The sequence below is a fragment of the Spodoptera frugiperda genome, chromosome 29 (assembly GCF_023101765.2).
Source record: "Spodoptera frugiperda isolate SF20-4 chromosome 29, AGI-APGP_CSIRO_Sfru_2.0, whole genome shotgun sequence".
NCBI lineage: Eukaryota > Metazoa > Arthropoda > Insecta > Lepidoptera > Noctuidae > Spodoptera > Spodoptera frugiperda.
In genome coordinates this window covers 622418-646061 of record NC_064240.1, presented here as the reverse complement: position 1 = coordinate 646061, position 23644 = coordinate 622418, and the positions used below count along the sequence as shown (strand labels likewise).

The 23644-nt window shown below is 35.6% G+C and overlaps 1 protein-coding gene across 1 annotated transcript; it reads left to right on the top strand.

Moving 5' to 3' along the window:
* Nucleotides 1-343: 343 nt before the first annotated feature.
* On the top strand, nt 344-23644 carry LOC118268473 (tubulin alpha-1A chain). Its single transcript, XM_035582991.2, has 10 exons — nt 344-488; nt 17532-17754; nt 20201-20373; nt 20639-20767; nt 20885-21055; nt 21271-21474; nt 21579-21634; nt 22132-22228; nt 22375-22487; nt 22863-23644. The coding sequence occupies exons 1-10, from the start codon at nt 486-488 to the stop codon at nt 23044-23046; spliced, it is 1353 nt and encodes a 450-aa protein (XP_035438884.1). The 5' UTR covers nt 344-485; the 3' UTR covers nt 23047-23644.

Here is a 23644-nt window from a genome sequence, read left to right as displayed (position 1 = left end):
AACATTTGAACGAATTATTCATCAATATAGTAAATATTGTTGTTTTTAACTCCCCTTTATCTAAAATACCGATTGTACTTAGTGGAGTAAGCATCAAAAGACATCATATATAAAAATAAAACACGATAATATATTATCCGATTTAAATATTCTGAACGCGGTTCATTTCGGTAGAAATCGGAAAAACTATGTAAAGAAAATCTCGATATCGCCCCGTCTTGTATGTATGAATAGGTGAGTAAACTCCACCTTATTTAAAATTCAGTTGCTAGGTAAACAAAAAAATCCAACAAGGAGTGGTCCTGAGATTTCAGTTGTATGAAATAGTTTATGAGTCGTCCAGAATAGGCGCGCGCACGGGTGCCGTATATAAGTGGACCGCGGGCCGGCTCCGACACAGTCAGGCCCGGTGCGTTGCCTTACGAACCCGCCACGCCACTCGCTCCTTTCTCACGTCTCTTACAAACTACATCTAAACTTCAACAATGGTGAGTCCTCTTACCCATCATTTACTTTTTTGTCAGAGAATTTAATTTAATATAAATAATATTGGGACTGAATTATCTTGGTTGTTATTACATACGGGGAGATTTGAGTTGTGTTTTCCAGAACTTTTCCGATTTTGCAAAAAAAGTTTCCTCCAAAACAAAAAAAAAACATTTGAACAACGTCTTCATTTGGCTTAGATCTATAATGTTAAACACAATCCACATACACAATACGAATATTAAAAAATAATCGTGTTTTTGAAATAAGTTATTCAATTATATCACACAGTTCAGTTTTTGTTTCCTAATTAGTCTTCTAAAAGCAGTTATCAAAGAAATCTGGTTAAATTATTCGTATACGTATTTTATTTCTAAGAAAAAAAAACACGACACTGAACTTTGAAACTTTGAAAAAATATAATCACGAACGAATTCTCTGAAAACTTTTTTTATTACACACGAACATGATTACGTTTATTTGAAACTAAGCAACTGACTGAAAAGCGCTTTCAGTCACGAAACAAATGTAGGCGAGTCTCGTCTGAAAGATATTGGGGAAAAGTTTCACATGAAATGTTTTAACAAAATAATTTTCGTGGTTAATTACTTTCCAACATGAAAATTAAGTAAGGAAAAAGAAAAATGTATACTGTTTATACAAAACTATACATAGGTGTGTAAATATGTACTTAAGTACCGTACCTAAAGCGTTATGCGTATTTCTTCTTTCTATTCAGATCATTCAATAAAATATCCGAATAGGGTTTAAAATTGAACACTATTCAGATATTTGATAAACGGCAAATTGTATTCCTATTTCGAAATTATATATTTACAATTCTATGTATTTCAACCGTTATATAGGCTACAAGAAATTCGTAAGGCTTGGACGTTTAATAAAAGTCTAGAACAATCCCAGTTACCTTAGTAACTTCATTTAGTACACGTGGAGTTCAAATTTAAAATAGGTTACATACACAGCATCATATAGGAAACAGGTAAAATTAATTAAAATACTATATTTACCTAGTATTCAAATTGTTTATTTCAATGATATACAAATAAGGTAGATGATATAATTATGAATATAATCCATTGCGGATTTATCCTGCAGGGAACCTTGGCATTGTCACAAACAATTCCAGGAAAATTGCTAATTATAAAATTAAATACTGATGCACCATTTGCAATATAGCATATATCCTGTATCAATGTTGTTTTATAATTGTGTAAAACTACTATTAGATTAGCACATAGACGAATAGCAATAATTTAATAGTAATAAAAAATAATATAAGAGTAACCTACCAAACAGAAAAGAAAACAGACATTATGTAAATCTAGACCTATAATGATATCGTACCTATTCAGTAATAGTATTCGAAAGAAAAAAGTCTGAACACTACAATTAACTCCTTTGACCTCAGCAAAAGACGATCATTACAAAATATCCTCAGACGGTCTACCTCTCAGCCGAATTTCCACGTGACATTAATCGGAGCTGGTCGGTCATGGCTGACCGCCTGCTGACCGCAAACTCCTCGGTCCACGACCACCACAAGCCAGGTCAAGTAGCCTGCATTACTTTGAGCCAATCTGCCGTGACGTCGATTAGAACTCCGTGTCACCTGTCTTGGCCGATGTCCAAGACAAACATTGATCCTATATAAAATAGACACGCGCCTGATTGGATTTTTTCTACTGAAACCGGAAATAACGTTCACTTTGTTACGCTAGGGCGTTCACCAGGCTTCAATGTTATCAATGTTTAACTTTAAAACAATCCTTGGATTAGTCACCGATAGATTATTGAACATCGATCGTTATTCCAATATGCAAGCGTGCATTGTTATCGCACGGGAAAGCTGCGAGCTTATTAATTATTTATTTATGCGACAGTTTAACAATTGTCACGTTTCGTTTAGGTTTACGATCCACGACTGTGATGCGTCGTGGGCAGGGGCGGATGCCAGGATTGTCGGCTTAATTAGATCTTGTATTAGGATTAATATGGATGATGTTATGAATTTAAAACTTGTTAAGATATAAACATAGGTTTCCTTTCAGGCCAATGTCAAAGTACCTATGTGTAATTAGGTAATGAAATGAATTAATAAAGTACCTAATCTTGGAATAATTATTACTGAATTTAGAAAATACTAAACTAACTTCTCGTACTTTAAAACTTTTGTAATAAATTATTTAAAGTCGTTGTATGCCATTTCGTTCTTCTGCCTGTGTGGTCGTGAATAAACAGCTGAAAATTCATGCAATTTATGATCAGCACTGAAAGTATAGCATCACAGCTGCACTTTAATGCTCAGTAAAGAGAAGCGCACTGGGTATCGATCGAAACGAATCGATATTAATAATTGCAGAGCTCATGGCAATTGAGAAGGTGAAGGCTTGTTACTCTGCACAGCTGTTATTTGATACCTATATGTATTTGGTACTTGCAGCTACTGTATATTAATATATACATGTATTCCTAATATATGAAATATATTAATGAATATGAAATTAGTTTAGATATTCGTTTATACTTCTTAGTTGCTACTGAGAACTGTGCTACTGCACAGCACGGAATTGTGCCCAGTATATTGCAATAAGCTCACCTCCTATTACAATGAAAATTACTGTTTGACATTAGATCGTTACTTTCACTTGGTAAACTTTTTTAGACAAACTTTTAAATAAATAAGAATTTTTAATTAAACAATTCATGAAACATGTCAATTTTCCATGAAACGGTAACAAAGATAAATCCTAATCTATTGTATAACTAAGCGTAATGCAAGTTCGATAGCGTTTTTAATATGATATTGTAATACTACCGTAACATAATTGTAGATAAAGTGCTGTCCACTTACATGTTATCGATATCGATGATACTCCACCGGCTAGTGACGTGACACGGCCACACGACACGATGAAATGAGTTTTTTATCGATGTAGCGATAAACTTACGCTTTTGTTTTTATACTTTAATTTCACCTGAAATTAGGTGTTATTATGTAGATCTAATGTAATATGTGTATGTGTTAAATAACTGGAAGTTTGTTTAGCTAGTGTGCATGTTGAGCCGTGAATGGTAGAGTTAAATTACTGGGTTTTGTAATTTATTGCATTGAGTATTCCATTTATTTTTACTCTTAAGTGTAGTATACATTCAGGCAAAGTTTTTTTATATGATTTTAGTCAAGTACTCTTTAAATGAAGATTCGTTTCGTTTTATAACCTTGCCCCACACTAGATTTTTTTATGTGTCGCGGGTGCATTTACAAACATAGTAAGTGCGCATATACATGACACCTGACAACAATTTATAAATCTCACAAATAATTGTTGCGTCCGGGAATCGCTACAACATGTAGCGGGTTGGACAGCTCGGCAGCTGGCTGCCCAGCCACCGTGCCAAGCGTGCAGTCGAGATTATTTTAAATTAGATGAACTGTAATTTATGTTAAGTCCTAATATTAACTTATGATTTACATAATTAAGTTTAATTCTATAAAAGAATATGAACATAGATTGATGAGTTTGAATATAATATAAAGCACAAATGCGATTCTCTGACTCAAATTAAATTGACCAATCAAAGCATGAAATGAAATCTTTAAAGAACTTCTATTATCCGAAATGGACTTTATACTAACTAGTACACAGTTAAAAATACATTGTAAACGACGAATTGGATACGAATTCAATCAATTTGGTAAAAACAAAACGTAGCGGGTTTGAAACGGTATATTTTGTGATGAACCTATTGCTTTTAAATCGAAAACCTTTTATTTTCAATAGCCAATGTATAGAGAGAAAGATGGAGGCTACTGATATAACGAGCTGATAATAATTGTAGTCAATTTGAAACACAGTAGCGGATGAAAGGAGGTTCTACTTTAGTAGGTACGAAGATAAATTACTCTTTATTATCGTGTCTTTGTTGAAAGCTTCGACTAACTATATGTATACTAGTTATATTTTAATATAGGTATTCATTTCAACAATCTAGTATACAGGCTACTTATTGGCATTGAATTATCTTTCTTTCTCGTAGCTTTTACTTATCCAAATAAGAGCATCAGATTTAATTAAAAGTCAGTAATCTAAAAAAAATACCGTCACAATATGCACTCGAAAGCTTAATTATTATCTACGTTTTTTGGCTTACTTACGTAATTATTTGACGAGGAACTCGACTAGTTTCAAGCCATGCTAGAGGCTCATATTCAATACAGCAAATGTCGCGCTGCTACTCTTTATATTGAGTAAGCCGAAAAACATAATAATTAATTTAGTACAAAAGTTATAAAACACTCGAAAACTCGGGAAAATCCGCCTAGTACACTTCCTAGTCAAGACTGTATTTGTATATCTATTTATATAAATATATCATAGTTAGGTACACTATCGAGTAGGTACAATCACATAGTATCATATCATAGTATGTATCAATCATATCAAATTACTATTTCGACATCTACTTCCAGGTTTTGTTTTAAATCCTAGAACAATGCCTTTACTTTAACAAAAACTGAATACAATGAGCATATAATACCTAATCAACAGCACAACAATCGATGCGTAGGCGCAGGCTAGACGATCCTGCTATTATCCTATTAATGGTATGATTCATGGTTATTTTGTTTGCTATGGGGATGTTAATAGATAAAATGTTCGTTGTTTTTGGTTAAAGGGTTTATTAGACTTTTTCATGAAATAATTATTTAATAAAAAATATAGGTGCCTACGCAGAATTCCTATTAGTATATCACATAATTACAGCTGAGGTTTTTAGTTAGTAAGAGTACCAAGTACCCAAGACGAGAGAAGTAATGGGTTGATTGTCACGCCTTAAAAAAAAAAAAAAAAAAGATTACCAATTATGGACCTCCTAGACATTCAATCAACACATCGGTTCAGTTCTCCATTCTATATAGGCCTACATATATGTATATGTGTTGAACTTTGATTTGTATTTTCTGTACATACGTAGGTACTGAAGAGCATTTATCTATATTTATATCAAAATCTTTTTAAATTCATTTTGTTTTATTTTAAACCTTATTATAAAAGTAATATTAAGTTCTTTTTCAAACAGTACTACTATTTTGGATGTTTAACGAACTGATTTTAAGGCTAAAGATCGTATCGTGTCTTCGTCTGAAACAAAAAACAAAGAATGTTTTTCCTTGTAAGTTAGTTAGGTAGAGTAGGTCCCGAAATAACTTCATGAATCATTTTAGCTTGGATTTCATTCGTTAGTCGGGTTACTGTTTGTCGGAATTAATATTAAATTAGAACAATCTCGTTGCAAGATTACATTTGAAATTAGAAACTTTAGTAGGACTAGGTACTTTTTTAAATAAGTTGTATAAATACACAATATAATAATATTTAAAACCTTACACTTTGCTACCAACTCTATCTGTCGCACTCAGCGTCATTTAACGTTTACTTAAACTATTCTTTAGTAACGATTTTGTACAGAAAACAATTGCTAAGGGCTGGGTTAAGTAATCATAAATTGTCTCTGAGTATGTAAGTATCTCTACTTATATTTTTTATCAATCCTTTTTACCAACAGAAAACATAGTGGACCATAGCGGTTGATTTAAATTTCTGTGGTGTCATAATACAACATTATGTAATAATAATCTTTACCCAATTATTTGTCTAAACCACACCTAAAGCGTGTGCCCTTGTAACAAGTCAATGTAATGTGTAAAACTAAAAAATAATAAAATATACGTCAAATGTAATTGGGAGGTGAGTGAACCGGCCGCGGCTAGCGCTGGGCGCGTCTAATTACACACAATACGCTAGCACTAATTACGTTCAGCTATTAATTTCAAGCGATATTCGTGTTACAAATAATTTTCTAATATGTCGCTTTTTATTTAAAGGTCTATGGTGAACCATAATTATTAATATAATTGTGTTTAAAAGTCGTAATGACGTATGGTTAAGCTCAATGCAGGACAAAAAGCTCATTCTTAATGTAGTTCAATATAAGGGACTAGAAATACGTATGTGTCAGCGCAGGCTCATTTCATATTTCAGGAAATTCAGTTACTTACCCATGTACGCAGTGTGCAATCAACTTCTTATAAATAAAAAAAAGCTTTCCAATATCGGAGCTTTCTTATTTGAACCATAAAAGAAAGTCAATCTTAACCCGTAGTATGCCGGGAGCGCAGATCTACGCGAGACACAATGTATTTTCTATTGTGTTTTATGTCTCATATACCAGCATACAAGAGGTTAAAACATGTAGCTGTGCCTTCATAGTTAAAACAAAATGTCAAATGTTTAAACTTAATACTTTATCTAACTTTTGCTGCACGCTGAAGATATTACAGCGATCCAAAGCAAGACAATAAGTTACTTCGACACGCAACGAGCAGTCGTTGGGTACGACATGACAATGTCACAAACTTTGAAGGTTACGCCAATAATCTAATTGGAATATTGCAGTGTTGTGATGTAACATAACGGATATTACTGCCTTATTTCACAAGGAAAGATGGGTCAGATAATAATTTGTGGTTGATAGGTAACGAACACAGCACAGTTCTGATATTATTACCCTTCAGTTCTCTGAAACAAGGGAGCTGCATGGGACTTTTGTACGCTTACCTTAGATAAAGCTACGTTAAAAAATCCGAACTCCACACACGTGTTAAAGTGCGAGCCTCCATTTTTTAAGTAATATTCCAAACAATAATATACCTAAAATCTCGTCCCAAGTCTGAAAAATACTATGATGAACCATATCAAAATCGGTTCAGCCAAACGCGAGATAATCGCGCACAAACATCTACACGTCAAACAGAGAACCTCTTTTTTTCTAGTCGTTTAAAAAAAGGTATCTAATATGGATACAATGTTTCTCGCCTTATTTAAAATCCAGTCTAAAGTAGCAACTAAAGTATCATGTTCAATAATGAGTCTAAATAATACATAGTAAGTATCTAAAACAAAATCATTTTAGATAGCTATGCCAAATCTAGGCTAGTCACATAAGGCCTGTAATTCATCCTCTAGGTGATATAAATACTAGGTCATTTAGGTAGCTACATTTGCACGCAACTACTTATCATATTACATGAACTAACAAAGTAACATTATTAAATTACAAATTCATAGTATGTTTCGCTAATAAATTAATTATACATACAAACTCAACATACACATGTTTCTATGTAAAAACTTTATGTACCTACCTAAAGAAAATTAGTCCTATTATAACAACGTTAAAATACTTTAACCACAAAACGTTTAAACTGTAGTTAAATGGAATGACTTGTGGTTTCGTCTGTTAAAGTTAGGCAATTATTGTTGGACTACCTTTGGCTATAATAGAGACTGTGGTAGACATGTCTACCTAGGTAGAGACTTAGGTAAAACGTCAGGTTGAAAACAAAAGCCTGTCGCGGTCGCCCCTCTATCCTGAGAGATTGGCATCATGCCAAAGTAGATGGATGCTTTAATATAAGGGCAAAAAGTTAAGGATAGGATGTCAGCAATATAGATTCTTTGTAATAAAACTAGACAAATCGATGAATACGACTATCAAGTTTACAATTAATATACATAATTGATAGTTTTGTAGTTGGGTTTAACGTACCTATAGGTAGTTGTGAGATACTATTCTAATTGTTTTTTATAACAATTAAAAAGGTTTTAATACTTAAACACTAGGTTAACCGACCTATTATAGTAGTAGTTTAGGGACTGAAACAATCGGAAACGTATAATTAATAACTCTAAATTAACAATTTTATTGAAAAGACTCGTCTGGCTCTCTGACTAATCTCTGAAATGGCTGGACCTATGTTGACAGGACTTTTATTGGCATTCAACGCGCATTTGTAATCAACGCGAGCGAAACCACGGACATCAGCTAATTTAGAATAAGATACAATACAAGCTTGACTTACTTAAAAGCTTGTCAAAATATTCACTTAGTCATCTTACAATTAGTTCAAGTTCTAAAAATACATGCGCACCTTATGTTTCTGAGTAGATATGGAAACAACAGTTCACGGTAGACGGTCACACATTAATTACAGAATTAGATTACCTTGTTTACCACCACGGCTGTACTTATCAACGAATTAGAACTGATGCGTTTCAATTTAATTAATTTTTGTATAATTTGAATTTGTGTTTGAAGGGAGCCGATATTTGGGTAGTATTATAATGTTGAATATTTTATTGCGTGGGTAGGAAATGTAAGACAGTAGTCAAAAAGCACATTTACTTAAGGTGTGCATACAGTAATTGCGAATTGACTGCACGGTTATCGCATGTATCGGGTTCGTTTCCCGCACGGAGCAACATTTTGTGTGCATGCGAAATTATTTGTAAACGCACCCACGATTCATGACAAAATATAAGTGTGAGGGCAACGATTTTTAAAAATAATCTCGTTTAAGAAATTCTGCTTACAAAGGGAAACTGTAAATATAAAATTAAAAGTCTCTTTAATTCAAGTACCAAAACCAACAGTCACGCTCGACCCTAAACGTCTAAACGAACAACGCTATCCATTTAATAAAAAAGCAAAAAAAAAATACTTGTTAAAAAAGTCCATCTGTTAGTTCATTAGACTTGTACCAAATACCAATAAGTGCGTAACGTAACACCGGAGCCCAAATACAAGAGCTTTTAGCCATTGAGTCATCGGGCGGGCGTGCCTATGACGTCATCACCAGGCCCTCCCTCACATCCCTCGGTAATAAGAGTATTATGTAGTACTTAACTATGACGTCATATTACACGGCAATTTATTAATTAAATTTTCACGTCGCGTGTTCCATACAATTTTGCAGTCATTTCTCGATTATCAAGGATAAGCGATATAAAATGTGGAATCCGCAAATTATTTTGTCTGTATTGTAAATGCGAATTAATTGTGTTGCTTAGATGGAAAAAAGCACGTAAAAACTCGAATTACCTATGAATAAACCAGGTTAGAGGATAGTTACCCAGGATCACACACACACAATGCTTTCATTTCAGTATTGTAAGTAGGTAGAGTACAGATTACTTTTTAAGTCTTTGACTGCCAATAGAAAACTGTTGAAGGCAAATCCTCCGCTAACGTCGGTCACCGGTGACCACCATGGCGTTCAATGTATTAATCTTACACCTAGTAGCCAAACAATGTTTTTTTTATGACGGCCATATAACAAATCATACTGAAAAGAAAAAAGATGTACGTACAAGTAGATTTTTTGCTTTTAAAAAGCACCAGTAGCTACAGATGAGTCAGTGTTACACTGCGATACGTCAGCACAGCCTCGGCCGTGACTGGGCAGACAATGCTGGCTGTATGCGCTAAACTCTTCGCTTTTTTATTTCTTTTTAATTGGAGTTCCGTGGTTAATGAAAAGCCACGCTTTGTTTCTAGTTCACAAAAGCTGGAGAGTGGAGAGAGCGCATTAATTTAGATTTTGTGCATTTTCTTTATTTGGAGACAATATTGCACTGTCTTTTGATACTTGGATAACATAGAAATTGTCTTTAAAGCAAAATACAGAGCTCAGTATCCTTAGTAAGAGTTTGCTTTGCGTTGAAAATAGTACTAAGGGTTTTGAAATGTCAGCAGAACCTTAAGGACAAACCAAATATAAAACAAATCCAAATTAAAGCGATCGGCCTCACAGAAAACCGACGTGAAACACGTGTGTTTCGTTGTGTGATTGAGGTTACCGGAGGCCCAATTCCTTTCCAATCTTCCCAATCCACGATTCCCGAAATTCCTTACCCCCAAAAAGCCGGCAACGCAATTGTAACGCCTCTGGTGTTTCAAGTGTTCATGGGCGGCGACGATTGCTTACAATCAGGTGATACGTCTGCTCGTCTGTCTGTTTCATAAAAAAATCAATTTGAACCCAAACCAAACCTACCAAACCTAGCACAGCTATTTGAGTGTTGGCTAGTTCTTGTTTACAAACAAACAGTAAACAGAATCGATTGACTGACGGAACCACACAACTGACAACAAATGGTCAGTTTTTTTGTTTCCGACCAAAATGGCGGTGGAAATTAGTGTGAGTTCATTGACCTGGCGTGGCGTGTCTGCTGCAATCGTGTGGGTAATCATAGGCTTTGATGCCTAGTCTGCTTATACCACGCGATACATAGCGTATGGGGACATGCGTACCATATCATACGTAGATATTGCTTTTAAATATATATTTTGTATTGTGTTTGACGTATGGTGTTTTTTTCTTTTTTGAGGGGGAAAATCATCTAATGACTTCTACCGCCTTGGGTGACGCGATAGGGAGTGTCAGACTCTTACTGACTAAAAACCACCCAGTTCCTACTCCTCCTTATCGAGCTGGAGCCCCGGTAAACCCGCTGGGTAGTCCGTTTTCTTCAATTTTTACCCGACTGCGCCAGAAGGAGGGTTATGTTTTTCGAGTGTATGTATGTATGTATGTATGTATGTATGTATGTATAATTGTTTGGCACGCTCTACAGCCTAAACGGCTTGATGGATTTTGACTTGAGAGGTGTCGTTAGATTCGTATTTACTGTGAGAGTGACACTGGGTATATCAAAATAATAAAAAAACAAAATGGCGGATTTTTGGCGCCAAATTCGAATATTTCTCACTCTCTAGCCTAAACGACTTGATGGATTTTGATTTGAGAGGTGTCGTTAGATTTGTATTTCCTGTGAGAGTGACACTGAATATATCAAAATAATAAAAAAAACAAAATGGCGGATTTTTGGCGCCAAATTTGAATATTTCTCACTCTCTAGCCTGGATGACATTTCCGCTTGATAGGGGTCGTTTGATTCGTATTGACTGTGAGAGTGACACTAGATATATCAAAATACAAAAATAATAAAAACTAAAAAAAAATTAAATAAAAAAAGTTCATTTAAAAACTAAAAAACCCGACTGCGTTTCTTTATAATATTAAATTGAAAAAACCCTAAAACAAGAAAGTCATCGTAAAATTAAAGCAGTCGGGACCCATTCTAGAAAGCAAGCCGTATGTGTCCTCACTAAGTCTTCATATTTAGAATGGGTCCCGACTGCTTTAATTTTACGATGACTTTCTTGTTTTAGGGTTTTTTCAATTTAATATTATAAAGAAACGCAGTCGGGTTTTTTAGTTTTTTAAATTAACTTTTTTATATAAAGGTTAAGCACGTAGGTAACGTGCTTAACCTTTGAAGATGAAAACCCATAATTTCCTTTAGCTCCAGTCGGTAAAATATGAAAATTAGATTATATGATTCTAATCCTAATCCATATCCTCTAGACCATCATTTGTATTTTGTTGCAACTCCTACCTACTTGAAGTTACACTGAGTGAAACCAAATCTCATTACTTAGCAAAAAACTCCCTTCCAGAAACGTGACTTTAATTATCTTACCGAAGTAGTTATCGATATTTAAGACCTTAAAAGTGTCCTAGGTAAAAAAAACTGTAGTGTCTAACTTAACAATGCCTGTGTTAATAATGGGGTGGTAACCTAAGTACTAAGTACTAATCAAGGGTGTGGTTCCGACGACTTAAAAGCTCCCTTCCGGAGGGCGGATACCGATATCCGCAAGTATAGGGCTATGTAGGGCTGCCCAATGCACTACATATATCCGCAAATTATCCGATATTTTTTCCACACTAGTGTTGCACCGTGTTTAATGATTTTGTATGGGTTCTTACACTTGGTGTCTCGCTATTGTTGTTTTTGTCTGTTCCACGGATTTTATTAATCGACTGTAACTGATCGTTTAGTGTATTTTTTAGTGTAACCAAGCTAAATAGTCATGTTTTTATTGTAAGTCTATACCTATGTTGTATTGAGATGAATATGACTAACGTTAATTTCTTTGTTTCGTCGCTGTAGTCTCTATTTGTCCTATTTTCGAAGAACGTTGCGGAAGGTTATGAATCATGACAAAACTATGATTCAAAGCAGATTAGTCATTTTTTTGGTAGTTTTTAACAAGCAATGATCACGAAAAGCTGCTGTCAAACTATTTCAACAATGTCTTTCTTCCTTCTATTATTGGGATCTATAGAGATTCGGTTCGAACAAAACTATGTTTTATATAGAAGTTACATACATACATATACACATAATAGGTCTCTAATCGGGGTAGGCAGAAGCAATGGAACGCCAAATGCTACGAATCTTACATACTTCTTTCGCTTAATCAACAATCATCAGTCTTTTCATGCATGCTCGTCGGTTAAGGGTACTTTTAATTTGGCCCTTCTTTAATATATCATCAATCTAGTCTCTATATGTCTCTAAAAGTTACATACTGAGTTAAATGTAACATCCGTTTACCTGTCTGGGTTGGGTCATAACAAAAACTAATTCCAGACAAGAAGACATAAATATTAAGACGCTTCATCGATCTTCGAGGATGTATGGGTGATTACGACGGATGCCGTGGATGTAAGGACGGTAGCTTCCATTGTCTCTGTGTACTGAAGCGTCACAGATGAACTATTGATACAAATGATGCAGTCAGATTACTGATTACTGATCAATTTATGTGACTGCTATGTATGTATTTACATTAGGTAATGTTTATCTAAATTAAACCTAAGTTTAAGATATTGAAAGATCTTTTTTCTTTGTAATTTTCTAAATCTGTATAGTTGAGACTTGGCAATAGAGATTATAAAGAAGCTTTTATTGGCTCATTCTTTAAATGGAGTTCCCATTTTTTCCCCAATGTTTTTGAGGTCTAACTATGGCTTAAACTTTTAAAGTCAGTAGGTGAAGTGACTGTCATAAAAATGCAATTACAATACAGATTTTAAATATAACGACACAAAACTAAACAGTTAATGATGTTTGTGTGTGAGTCAACATTAAGAAGCTTAATGTTTAAAAGATTACACACACATTATGTAAGATCAAATTGTCAATTTCCTGACCGAAATTGATCCAATTAAAGTTATTTCGGGTAAACTGTCAAGAGTACCAAACAATTGACAATAGGTGCCATAAATACTGTCCAGTTAACCTCATCTGTGGGAGTTCTCAGTGGCTTTGCAATTAACCGCCTACAAAATGCTTCCTTTTATAGAATTACTGATATTTTATTGTGGCTATCCGATCCCATTTAAACAGTCGTAATGTTAAATTGTAATTGGATGAACAATCGAATGTATTGTTTAAGTGATTCGCGTGGGTTTTTCGTTTTATTGGTAGTTGATAGTTTTGTATTACTTACAAATAAGGTAGACGTAATGTTACATTTTTTCATAGGAAATTCATTTTTCATAGTAACGTAACGTAACGTCACGCCTTTTATCCCCGAAGGGGTAGGCAGAGGTGCACATTACGACATAGTTTTTCATAGTAAATTACGTAATTTCAGAATAACGCTATACAATCTAGCTTTTACTTCGTTTTATTTACAGCTGATGTCTCGTAACACACTTTTCTAAACATGTTTTGGATTTTCTGAAAACTGTTACAACCAATTTTTATTCAAATAAATATAGAGATAGCAAAAACCTAACTGTAGAATTTCAGGCCCCAGACATAAGTGCATTATTTTGTCCCCAATCCAGGCAGTGTCACGTAGTGTAACGGGCTGATTACTGCGATATGATTGCCAGCTATTAGCCGCGTAATGACACCGCACTGCATAGGTACACATTTCCCTGTCATACACGAATTACACAGCTTAGCGTTGTCATAAATTGGCCAGACTAGACTGGCTAATTGGACTATGATAAACTGTGTTTTTCTAGGTTAGTACCTACGTGTTTTTTCAGTTAGTTCGTGATAGCTTCCCTTGTAATTTTCAACTTTACAATTTTACAATTAACTTAGTAATGAAACACATCTACAGAATAGTTTTGGAGAGACGATGACGGGTGTAAATAGTTTGAAATTCAAATTAATTAAACGCACAGTTTGGGCACAATATAGACACATTTTCTAGTGTTGCTGATCGAAAAAGGTGGTGAAAACTTGCCTATTCAATTTACGATTCACCCAAAAGATATAATAGAGTATCATTAATCCTTGATTTAGTATTGTAAGCCCATGCTGTACCATATGTGCCATGTGCCACCCTTCACATATCGACGCAGTTGGAAGCCTCGAAGGCTGTATGCTCTGATTGATGATCCCTCATTTATAAACCGTACCATACCGTACCTTCGCTTTTTAAAACGCTCTGTTCCACGAACGTTAAACTATTCATATTCGGAAATTATGGCGGAAATTTTTAAATAGAGAATGCGGTTTTTTTGTCTATGAATTTTAAGAAACATTTTTAAGTTTTATGTTTTTAAGGAATCTGTGGTAAGAAGGTTATAGTTATAGGATTAATGTTTATCATTTAATCAAATTAAATTAAATTAAAAAGCCAAATGGGTTCGACTGCAATTTGATTGATTTTGTTTTATAATATACTTCTAAAATATGTATCATCTATATTACAATAGGTTCAAAGATCTCGTTATAGTCTTCCATTTAGAAATGAAAATAAAATATGATACCAATAATAACTTTTTGATTACCTCACACCTACGCATTAATTATTAGGTCACACCTTTTAAGGCGTTTTATCTCATTACGTGGTTTCAGTTAAGATTTTCATTAACTCTTAACCAATATGGGCATGTAATTCTTTTAGCGAACATATTAAACTTTTATAAGACCAGAAACGAGTTTGTACGAACTTTTAAATTTCAATAGATCAATAGAATTTTATGACTTTGTGTATAGAAACAGAAACAGTTGCTGGCAGAGATCCAGCTATGCAGTAGATAAATACTTAGATAGCACTTGACAATTGTGTGATTCCTAAGATTGTAACCAAGTCATCAATAATAAGAAATTCTGAATTTTCATTCTAAATAAGAAAATCTGGTTGGTTATCAATAATATCAAAAGGGATTTATGTAAAGCAGACTGCAGATATTTACTTAAATACTTATATTTCAACCTCTCCTCTACTATATACAAACTTAGGTAGACATTTCAGGAAAACTACACGTGAAATTAAGGTGAAGTTATATCCTCGCGTGGTCGTGAAATAAAGCCTGCGTTGGCTGCTGGATAATCCCAGTTTTATGATGGAAACGGGGGAAGTCTGGATGTGTGGGGTTTACCTATGTATATGCACTTATATATGCTACAGATATATGGAAAAGTTCTACCCCATTTCAACCCCAGACTCGTAAAAGATGAGCAATGTCTCGTGCATATTATTATTTGTACAGGGTGGTTTTATGATTTCTAGCTGGCTTGTCTAGGGTTAACAAGCGCCATTGTTGTGTTCAAGGTTGAATCCTTGAGTAGGAGTAAATAATTATTGTTTTTTGTGATTTAAATGATTGTGTTGTTAGCATATTTTTCCAATATTCAGGTACTTAGTTACAAAATGTTTAATTCGAATTTGAAGTACTTAGGTATTAGGTAGATAAGTAATTCAGTTAACTTCTGACGAGACGAAAGAAGATCATAAAAAATTACGATGTATAACAGAATTAGGTAGTTACCTAATATTAATGGCACCTATTTAAGTAGTTATAAACTCCATTAATTTAATATTAGAGGCACGGCTCCGGTCTGTGGTTTTGGTGGTATATTTGCAACATACCGACACGGTTTGGTTTAGTTACAAAAACTTTGATGACTCACCATGTTTCTTATATTATTTTGAACTGAGTTTATCCTGAACTCGCTCTAATTAAAAATTCCGGGAACTGTATTCAAACACCGTACCTATTGTTTTTAACTTACTTTGTTTCGCGTACGATTCTGGAGTAGGTATGACTTGTTGGGATTCTCGGAAGGAAAATTTTCACCTACCTACTGAGTTTGTATTTTTCATAGTACCGAGAATTTTAGCGAAGCTATTGTGGTTTATTTGGTACTTTTAGTGTATAAATTAGCGAATTTATTACACAGGTAGTATGTTATGAAACAACGAAAAGATACATTTTTCCTCTTACCATAAATAGACAACTCCATTTACCCTAAGAAGATTTATCTAATTGATGTTAAATTAATGCTGTTTAATTTGTATTCCACAATTCGACACAGCGACACCATTACTATAGTAGGTGAAGGTACCTATAGCTAATAGTGCGTGGTGTCTGAATTCGTGTCGAAAGCATTTAAATAGTTCGTAGCTGTGCCTACACTAAATTATCCCTAGGTCTGGCACTATTGATCACAACCAGGCGCGTGTCCCACCTCGTGCGTGCCGAATCAACTATAATTTATCATTCTCAAACTTTCCTTCACACATTCTGCCTAGTCAGACCTAAAAAAACCTTCTTCAAACGAATTAATTGAACAATCTCCTAAAGAAATAGATAGTTTAATTTATGAATAGAAAATAATACGTTAGTTTAACACCATTAGAAACGTTTAACCATCGTGATTTTCATGTTTTCAGACAGTGATTAATATAGTTTCGTTGTCTATTTGTAAGGTTAACAGTTTTAGGTGAACCCTTATTTACTATTTATGGAATGTCTTTCACCTCTGTCTATTAAGGTCACTAAACTAACCTGAACCAATATGTCCAATTATCCTCGTATTATTTCTATTATTATGTAGACGACAGTCTCTGTTGTCGTGATCAGGTGTAACAGTAACATAAAATACACCCTTAATGATATACCTGCGGGTGAATGACCGCGCCAGGACTGATGGCATCACCTCCTCGTGCCCCAATTCCATAATATTGTTTTAAAAATTGTTATGGGTTGTTTGTAGTTGGGCGATATGAATGTTACGGAAATGTGTTTGAGAATTTGTTTTTCAACAAATTAAGATTAAATAATGATTAAGGTACAAATTGGTTAAAAAAAACCCAGATTTTTCTAAAAACACTACTTTTCTAATTAGAAATACATAACCTTTAAGTTATTATTTTAGACTGATATTGTTATTTACCAAGACTTACCTTGATTTACGCAATATGTGGTATCTAGTTTGGAAAATCTACATCGGAACTATATATAATCCATGTTATCCTTTTAAATATGCCATTTACTAACAAAAGCCCATCTTCCACAGAGGGAATGCATCTCAGTCCACATCGGCCAGGCTGGCGTTCAGATCGGCAATGCCTGCTGGGAGCTCTACTGCCTGGAGCATGGCATCCAGCCTGATGGCCAGATGCCCTCCGACAAGACCCTGGGCGGTGGAGACGACTCCTTCAACACCTTCTTCAGCGAAACCGGCGCTGGCAAACATGTGCCCAGGGCTGTGTTCGTGGACTTGGAACCTACTGTAGTTGGTGAGTAGTAGACAGACTGAAAGACACTGGTTTTGATTGGGTTGGTTGAAATAGATTATAGTGTACTCTAGTCTGTTTTCTAGTTACTAGACAATATTTTAATGAGTCAAGATTTCAATTAAAGACTGCGGTTAAATCTAAGTTTCTTAAAGCGTTTAAGCGAAGCAGTGGCTCTCTATAGTTCCATCAAGAAATAAAAATAGAACAACAAAGTGAATGATGTGTTTTGTAATGGTTAATACCAAGAAGATCACTTAGATATGTAAGCCTCATCTCCTTCGTTTACAATGGAAATGCATCGTTTAACTTCAGTTAGAGACTATCTTTAGACAGCCGCGCGTCCATTAAAATCGCATTCATTAAACTTTCAACAAAGATTTTTAATCGATGTTCACAGCATCATTGTTTGTTTGCTAAGCTCGGCAAGCGAACAAATTCTCGCTAAAAATACGAACAAAAAAGGCGTAATAAAGAAATGCTTCGTGAGGCTTTAAATTGAAGGCTTCTCGTCGGATTGTAATAGAAATTTATAATAGACGGCGCGTGTATTGAACCCCGGACCGAGCCGTTATTACTTCGACTGACGGCCTATCATTACACTATAGCTCGGTAAAATCACATCTGTCAAGGAAATTAATAATTCTAGCATCTAGTTACGATTTCAAATAACTCATAAAACCAACCGTTTACCTATGTAAGAATTGTGGGAGGATAATAAGTATCCAAATTGTGTGTCGACGTCAGAAACTTCATACATTCGTAATGTAAGTATAATGGCACGAAAATTGACCTCTCTGGAGGAATGACCTACGTGGATATAAAAAAAGCGACTAGACGAATAATTTTACATGGACTAAATGAAAATAGGTACTCTAGGTCGAGGTCGAGATACTTGGATAGGAAAAATAGATCTTAGATGCATTTTCATAAGGTCGTTTGTGGTAATTCTTTTACCATGTGGTAGTTAATAAATTATAATATGTACCTCTTTGAAAACATAAAAATCAGTCGCAGGACATTCGTAGTAACACAGCTGATTATAATTTTAGATAACATTTCGATGAAAGAAGTTCTGTCGTCACATCCATTATTTATGTTTAGTAGCCAGTAGCTAGGCCCCCTTTACCCCCTGCTATGTTCAATAGTAGCCAACTTCTAACTCGGTCACACACCACTGGATCTAATTTCGCTCTTAACTCCACAGCATAACGTTGTATTTTTCAACTGGACACCAGACCGTATTCAAATAACTTCACACCTTCTAACACTTCTTGTAACTTCAGTTTTTATCATATTTTTTGTACAAAATACCTTGTTTTATGTATTGTATGCCCCATAGACTGTGGTCTAGTTGATACGCAAGGGGGCCTAGATCCCAGTTTACGAGATGAAATACAGTTATTTCGTAATCATTTGATTATTGCCTCTGTATTGAAATGAGGTGGTTTGTTGCGATCCGATACAGCCGTTAATATTCTGGATTCTATATATTTTCTTGTTTATAGTATAAACTGTATGTCTAACATACAAAGTGACTCTGTAGTTTTTTAAAAACAAACTTAAGTATAGGTGGGCCAAACTTAGCAATTCTAGCGGCCATCGCATTCACAAGTAGTATTCAACTTTCTTTGTTCCAAATTCTGGCACAATGATCATGATAATAATTTCATCTAGAATCTCTGAAAAATCACATCACATTTGAAGACAGGAAACCTCAATGTATTTGTAAGAGCTCACTCTTAAGAAGCTCTTTGCCACGGTATCTTAATTGGTAGCCGTACTCGGATCAACTCGGATGAAAGTAATTAGGCCTCAAGTGGTGCAACGTTCATATCAATTGACTTCACAAGTGCTCCTGTTCTTACTTGGTCTTTTATTTCATTTTATTTAAGTTTTCAGTGACTCAAGTATGACTCAAACTCGTCTTGAAACCTAACATCTGTTCACTGAATCATGTCTTTCTTTTTAGGCATATATTTTCAGTGATTCGAAGAATTATTCGGTTTTGTGTATGAGCAATATACCTACGTATAATGACTAGAGAAGAGTATTAGGTATTTTGTCGGTTCAAATATAATTTTCTTCCATGAAAGTATTATAAGCTGATATGTGCTTAGCTCTCATAGTTGTCGTTTAACAATGTAGCTAATTATGGACGATCCGGAGCTGCGGACTACCTAGCGGGTTTACCGGGGCTTCGGGTCGAAAAGCAGGAGAAGGAACGGGGTGGTTTTTAGTCAGTAAGAGTCTGACACTCCCTTTCGCCTTGCCCAAGGCGGGAGAAGTCATTGGATGATTTTCCCCCCTCAAAAAAAAAAAAAAAAAAGCTAATTATGGACTTCATAGTTCATCGTCCATACATTAAGCGCACGTGATATCATTTAAGTAATCATACTAGGTGCCTAGGTGCATTAATGGCTTCATCATTTTCATTTTCTTTCTCCAGACGAGGTGCGCACAGGCACATACCGTCAGCTGTTTCATCCGGAACAACTTATCACTGGCAAGGAGGACGCCGCCAACAACTACGCGCGCGGACACTACACCATCGGCAAGGAAATCGTCGACGTCGTCCTCGACAGGATCAGGAAGCTTGCTGACCAATGTACCGGTCTCCAGGTGAGGGGATACTTCAAACGATATGAGTCAGGACGACTCAAGATGAAATAGATTGTGTGGGGACTTATAAGAAAGTATAGGGAGTTGGCAATGTTAGTTAGGCGAGTATGGAACTAAATGACATATTAAGCCAACATCAACTAACTTGGGATGGGCAGCAGAGGAGTCTTTCTGAGCACCCACTTAGAAATGGTCCTGTTAATTAGTATTTCGAGCACAAATACTGAATCCAGTTTTTAAATTGAATCGTATTTTGTTTACTCAGGGATTCCTGGTGTTCCACTCGTTCGGAGGCGGCACCGGCTCCGGATTCACCTCCCTGCTGATGGAGCGCCTCTCTGTGGACTACGGCAAGAAGTCCAAGCTCGAGTTCTCCATCTACCCAGCACCTCAGGTAACTTTATACCATCAGATCAACTAGAGAGAAAACTATGGAAAAAATGTTTATCACCAATTTGCACTTATGACTTTAATGTACAATTTGGTTTATAAATCGATATTTACTTCCTAGGTGTCCACCGCGGTAGTGGAGCCCTACAACTCCATCCTGACGACCCACACCACCCTGGAGCACTCAGACTGCGCCTTCATGGTAGACAACGAGGCCATCTACGACATCTGCAGGAGGAACCTCGACATCGAGAGACCCACGTACACCAACCTCAACCGACTTATCGGACAGGTTTGTGAGGATTCTTAAGTTTCTTATACCTACTTATTTCAGGTGTAAATACTTCCTGATGTTACACTTAACTTTGATACTGAAGCTGATGCTGAGATCCAGTGCATAATGTTTTTAAGATTATGTTGTATGTGAATGGTTGTCAAAGTTTCAAAAATATGAAGAACTGATTTCCAATGAACAGCTAGATATCTAAAGTCATTCACTACTTTCAGATCGTATCATCAATCACGGCGTCCCTGAGGTTCGACGGCGCGCTGAACGTAGACCTGACAGAGTTCCAGACCAACTTGGTGCCATACCCTCGTATCCACTTCCCGCTCGCCACGTACGCCCCCGTCATCTCCGCTGAGAAGGCCTACCATGAACAACTGACAGTTGCTGAGATCACCAACGCCTGCTTCGAGCCGGCGAACCAGGTAACACTTTGTAATCAATATGATGTGGCTCATGTTTTAAAAGGCGTCTCCACTATCCTTAAAGAAGATTTAGTTAGCCAACACTAAAACCTTTTTTATTCCAGATGGTGAAATGCGACCCCCGCCACGGCAAATACATGGCTTGCTGCATGTTGTACAGGTACTTAGCTAACTTCTCAAATAACCACATCGCGATGTGGTTATTTGAAAAGGCTAACTATCATTTACCATGAAGATTTCGTGCGGAAACTATGTCAATAAAAAAATAAAAAATAGAAACTAAAATTGGATTTTTTGCAAATATCTTTGTACCTAGTTACAATTCATTCGTGTTGTAAAGCTTGAATAACACATAAATATATGTGATAAAATCCGGATATCAAATTTTGCTCTTTATTTTAAAGATAAAAGAAAATTTTAAAAAAATCCTATTTGAACCACACTCCGAATTAGCAACTTTAGTAATTTTTCTCGAAAACTAAAAATAATTGACATGGGGTTTCTTTTGCAATTTGTGTTATTAGGACTAACTACATCGATATACGCTATTAGCTAAAAATGTCCTCCCCCAAGGGTTTCTAAAACACTGTGCATCGTTAACTCATTATCACGGTCTTAGACGATTCAGTCTTTAACTTCCTCCGGTTTGCTTCACAGAGGTGACGTCGTTCCCAAGGACGTGAACGCTGCCATCGCTACTATCAAGACCAAGAGGACCATCCAGTTCGTGGACTGGTGCCCCACAGGATTCAAGGTAAGGAACCTTACACCATTTAAAAAGTTAGAGACATCTGCTGATACTAGTATTAGTAAAGTTACACTGAACTTAGTCTTTTTTAGTATTCTGACAGATGTTTCTTCTATTCTAGTTCTGCTCTATAAGTTTCTGTTTGTGTGTAGGTGGGCATCAACTACCAGCCCCCGACCGTGGTGCCTGGTGGCGACCTGGCCAAGGTACAGCGCGCTGTATGCATGTTGTCCAACACCACCGCTATCGCTGAGGCTTGGGCTCGGTATGTATCATCATGAGTAATATCATAATGGAAAACCATATTTCTTAACTTATTATTTCACGAAGAATTTTTTTTTATTTATTTATTTAATGCGCTAATGGTAATTACAGGTGTAATCTAATGCGATAGTGTGGCCATATAAATAACTAGCTACTTCCGCGCGGTTTCACCCGCCCTGCTCGGCTCCTATTGGGCATAGCGTGATGTTTTATAGCCTATAGCCTTCCTCGATAAATGCACTTTTCAACACAAAAATAATTATTCAAATCGGACCAGTAGTTCTGGAGATTAGCGCGTTCAAACAAACAAACAAACAAACAAACAAACTCTTCAGCTTTATAATATTAGTATATATTGTTTCATTACTTATTTCAGATTGGACCACAAATTCGACTTGATGTACGCTAAGCGTGCTTTCGTCCACTGGTACGTCGGTGAGGGTATGGAGGAGGGAGAATTCTCTGAGGCTCGTGAGGACTTGGCAGCCCTTGAGAAGGACTACGAAGAGGTCGGAGTGGACTCCACTGAGGGCGAACTTGATGAGGAAAATGAGTACTAAATGACAAAGTCCTAACAGGCTGGATATACGGCGTTTTAGAAGTATCGTCTTGTCAACTTTATTTAGTCGATTTTTTACCTATTTTTCCGTTGTATGTCCAGTCTTTCGACCAGTTGAACTGTAGCTCGGAAGGCCTCATTGTGGTATAACTTTTACTAATGTATTACAGCTACATTTCATCTGGTCTTTCCATGATCGATTGTAAAACCAAGTCGGTTAACTTCGTAATGTATCCATTCATATTTTTCAAATGTCGTCAATATAAAGTAAGAAGTTTTTTACATTGATAATGTAGTACGTAAGAACGTGAGCTTGGACGAGCGTGTGCGCAGTGCAAACTTTTGAGATAAACAGTACTTTCAACGAGATGAAACGTAAAGTTTGAGAAACTGTGAAATGTAACAAAATAATTTGCATTTATTAATTTTAAAAAGGAATTCGTGATAATCTAGCATTCTTGGGAGTTAGATATATAGTTATATCATTTTATATCGTAAGCTAACTTATTGACAACTAATTTTATGCTTCGGAGAAGTGCATTTGTGTGTTTGAGAATAATAATTTATTTTTAATGCACAATAAAGACTTTTTACACATA

Coding starts and splice junctions, on each gene's coding strand:
- LOC118268473 (XM_035582991.2), top strand. Junction 21,056..21,270: donor TCAACCGACTTATCGGACAG/GTTTGTGAGGAT, acceptor CACTACTTTCAG/ATCGTATCATCAATCACGGC. Junction 21,475..21,578: donor GCTTCGAGCCGGCGAACCAG/GTAACACTTTGT, acceptor TTTTTATTCCAG/ATGGTGAAATGCGACCCCCG.